The sequence below is a fragment of the Mastomys coucha genome, unplaced genomic scaffold (genome assembly GCF_008632895.1).
Source record: "Mastomys coucha isolate ucsf_1 unplaced genomic scaffold, UCSF_Mcou_1 pScaffold15, whole genome shotgun sequence".
NCBI classification, from domain to species: domain Eukaryota; kingdom Metazoa; phylum Chordata; class Mammalia; order Rodentia; family Muridae; genus Mastomys; species Mastomys coucha.
In genome coordinates this window covers 107750027-107753651 of record NW_022196897.1, presented here as the reverse complement: position 1 = coordinate 107753651, position 3625 = coordinate 107750027, and the positions used below count along the sequence as shown (strand labels likewise).

Here is a 3625-nt window from a genome sequence, read left to right as displayed (position 1 = left end):
TCTCACACACAAACAGAGGCTAATAACCAGTGTGCACAGCTAAGAAAGGACTCAGCCAGGGTAAAAATCTATCAGGGAAGGCCAGCATGCTTAAATCAGAGGCGATAGCTATGCGGAGCTGGAGAAGCTGGAGGTAGCTAGTTCTAAAGGGTCCCAGTCCAGGCACAATGAGAAAGGACCTAAACCAGAACATAACCACTACTGAGTCTCAGTAGATGTGCTGCCTGGGAGAGGACTTTCCTCCACAGAACACCCACACCCTTGCTTCATACAGCCTCGCAGAAAATAGCCAGCATCTGATCTTTACCGTGCTATGGAGAAGTAATGCCAAAAGTCTAAAAAATCAAATTACCACGCTAGATGTGGTGAGTCACAGCTGTATGCCCAACTGAGCCCAGAAGAGATTTGAGGCCAGCCTGAGTGACAGAATAAGAATGCCCCGACAGATAGATAGATAGATAGATAGATAGATAGATAGATAGATAATTGATATATAGATAGTGTACTGGCTGGTTTTGTGTGTCAACTTAACACAGGCTAGAGTTATAACAGAGAAGGGAGTTTCAGTTGGGGAAGTGCCTCCATGAGATCCACCTGTGGGGCATTTTCTCAATTGCCCCTTGTGGGTGGTGCCATCCCTGGGCTGGAGGTCTTGGGTTCTATAAGAGAGCAGGCTGAGCAAGCCAGAAGAAGCAAGCCAGCAAGGAACATCTCTCCATGGCCTCTGCATGAGCTCTTGCTTCCTGACCTGCTTGAGTTCCAGTCCTGACTTCCTCTGGTGATGAACAGCAGTGTGTAAGTAAGCTGAATAAACCCTTTCCTCCCCAACTTGCTTCTTGGTCATGATGTTGTGCAGGAATAGAAACCCTGACTAAGACAGATAGGTAGATAGATGATAGATAGATAGATAGATAGATAGATAGATAGATAGATAGATAGATAGATACATGGATAGATATGTGGATTATAGATACATCAATAGATACATAGATATACACATAAATACATAGATGCATAAATACTAGATAAATAAGTACATAGATACATAGATAGACACATAGATACATAGATATATAGGTACATAAAAAAGTAGATGGACAGGCAGACATGAAGAACCTATATAGTGGGTTTTCAAACCTACCCTCAGCTTCTTCCTCCAGAACTCTTCTCTCTTCAAGTAGGAGGTAGCATTTGTTCTGACAGGCAGTGGAGTTTCCCGAGGGAAGCTGTTCTTTCTGTCTCATGACTATGCCCCATGCCCATTTCAGGCTGGGCCCTGGTGTTTATTTCTTTTGCAAGGAAAATTATAGGTGCTATTTGAATAACTGAGGAACAAGAGAATGAGGGTATAAGTCCCACACCTACCACAATGAATGATGAGCAAAGCATATTCAGAAGGAGAAGAGAATAAGCCTAAGTGGGAAGTGTGAAACTCTACTAGAATGTAAAGAGTTCAAGCACTTGAGGATCATCAGTCCTGCTGTGTGATGGTGGGGGTCTCTGATCAGCACATTAGTGCACCAATTGGCAATCGTCCTTGGTAGGTAAGCAAAAAATATCTATAGCATTCATGTCTAAACTATGCATAAAGAGGAAAAATAACTTTGGGGTGGTGGTGAAAGAGCATCTTACTATACTTCCCCGACTATTCTCACACTCATTGAAACCAGAACTCATCTTCCTGTATCAGCCTTCAAGATACAGAGCTGACAGGTGTGTACCACTATACCAGCATGAAATTCCACTCATGTATTTAACAGCAAGAATATAATCCCAGCCCTCAGGAGTTTCAGGCAAGAGCCTATCTGTAAACACGAGGGCACCCGAGCTTATAAATGAGTACCAGGCCAGCTGTGACTACGTAGTAATGTTCTATCAAAAAGCAAACAGAAGAAAGAAAAAGAAGAGGAAATCAAAAGAGCCAAAACAAAAGAAGAAAAACAAAACTAAACAAATGAACCAGGACATTCCTGGGCAGAGTTCAGCTATGGCTCTAAGCAGACTGACCATAGAATTTACGTTGTTGACTGTAAAACTGCTAACCAAAGGATGAAATGTTGTGATTACAAAAATGTACTAAGTCGACTGTTCATCGCAGATAATTGCAGATAGTAGTGCTCAATAAATGTTAGCTGTTTACTGTTATTATTATTGCTGTTGCTATTCTTTTTTAAATGTCATCCCAGCAGGTGCTGGTGGGCTTGTTTATGTCATGGGCTTATGCTCAGTTACTTCTATAAAATACACACACGTTTACATAGTAACATGCAGTGATCCTGGTCCTGTCTGTGAGTTAAGCAATCTGAGAATGAGTAGCCTCTCGGTCACTTTTCTTCCCTGCCCTCCCATCCCCCTTGGTTGCTAAGCTGGACTCTAGAACACGCTTACCTCCAGAAAGAGGAATGCCCCAAGCCATCCTCCAGGCTGTGTCCCTGTGTCACTTCCTCTAGTTTTTTGCCTTGCTCAAGATTTCCGCTTTCCTATAAGCACAGGTAAATGTGAGATCAGTCACGCAGACCTCTCAGGGGATCAAGAGACTGAGAAGGCAACCAGAGCCACACAGCAGCCCACCACACTGAATTACCATGAGTTCCAGGCCTGGGTTCTCCATGCCATTCTCTGCTGTGGCCTGGGAAACAGATGTTCTTCCCTCTGATTTCTCCATCTCCTGGTATCCCGTGCTGAAAAACAAAATCAAGCTAAGGCTGGCTGATTTGTCATTCAGTCATGTGGGTCTAAGGAGAAGTTTTAAGGCCAGATCCTCTCAGGAAACACAAAACTAACCTCTCTAAGAAGTCTGATGCTTCCATTAAGAGCAAAAAGTGGGAAGATTGGGAACAGATTAATATAATAAATAATGAAAGGTAGAATTTGATTCCTTGTTGTAAATGATTATGAAAAAAGAGGCATTATGACAGACAAGAAATAAAGGTCAGGGAGGAACTATAATGAATCAGTGGGCCTCCCAGGGCCCCAGGACCTGGATTGAAATATAACCCATTTAGTCCCTCAAATCAAGGGTCATATAGCAATGTTCTTTATCTTTTTTCCTTGAGCAGCTCCCCACCCCCACTGAGCTATGTAGCAAGGAAGGAGGGAGAAGATGATAGCTGAGGAAGCCTTGGGTGCCCAGCATTGCTGGGGAAAAAACAAGAGAGATCAACAGATTGCTTTAGGTAGGGTTCTCTAAGGAACAGAACCCATAGAGTGCATATATAAGAGAGAATGACTTACAATGTGCTGGGTGGGTCCACACAGCCCAGTCAATGGCTGGAACCTGGGAGCTGCTCAGGTTACAAAGCCAGCTGCCCCAGCCCTTCCAAACCTGGTGCCTTGAAGACTCCTGGAGAGCAACTGATCTTCAGTTGCTGGATACACTGGATCAGTATACACTGGATCCTGGAGAAACTGGAGTCTGATGTCAGAGGGATGCACAGCTGCAGCAGGGATTAATACTCTCACCAGCAGGAAGTGAAGGCAGGCAAGCAAACAGCAGAGCTTCCCACAAGACTTCCTTTTATGTAGGTGGTACCACCCACTCTAGGGGAGGGGCTTCGTCAAAGTTTCTTAGTTGAGCCCAATATTATATAGTTATCTCATTACCAGTGAAAATGCACCGTTTTTT

General features: G+C 43.7%; 1 protein-coding gene across 1 annotated transcript in view; it reads right to left on the bottom strand.

Annotated features, from left to right (window-relative positions):
* The window catches only part of Slc28a2 (solute carrier family 28 member 2), a 22381-nt gene extending 18904 nt beyond the window's left edge, over positions 1-3477 (bottom strand). Inside the window, exons 1-3 of the mRNA XM_031373252.1 lie at positions 3235-3477; positions 2585-2681; positions 2389-2480 (exon numbers count right to left, since the gene is read on the bottom strand). Of these exons, the coding sequence (XP_031229112.1) occupies positions 2389-2480; positions 2585-2665 (173 nt within the window). The 5' untranslated portion in view covers positions 2666-2681; positions 3235-3477. The remainder of the gene's footprint in view (positions 1-2388; positions 2481-2584; positions 2682-3234) is intronic.
* Between the last annotated feature and the right edge of the window lie 148 nt (positions 3478-3625).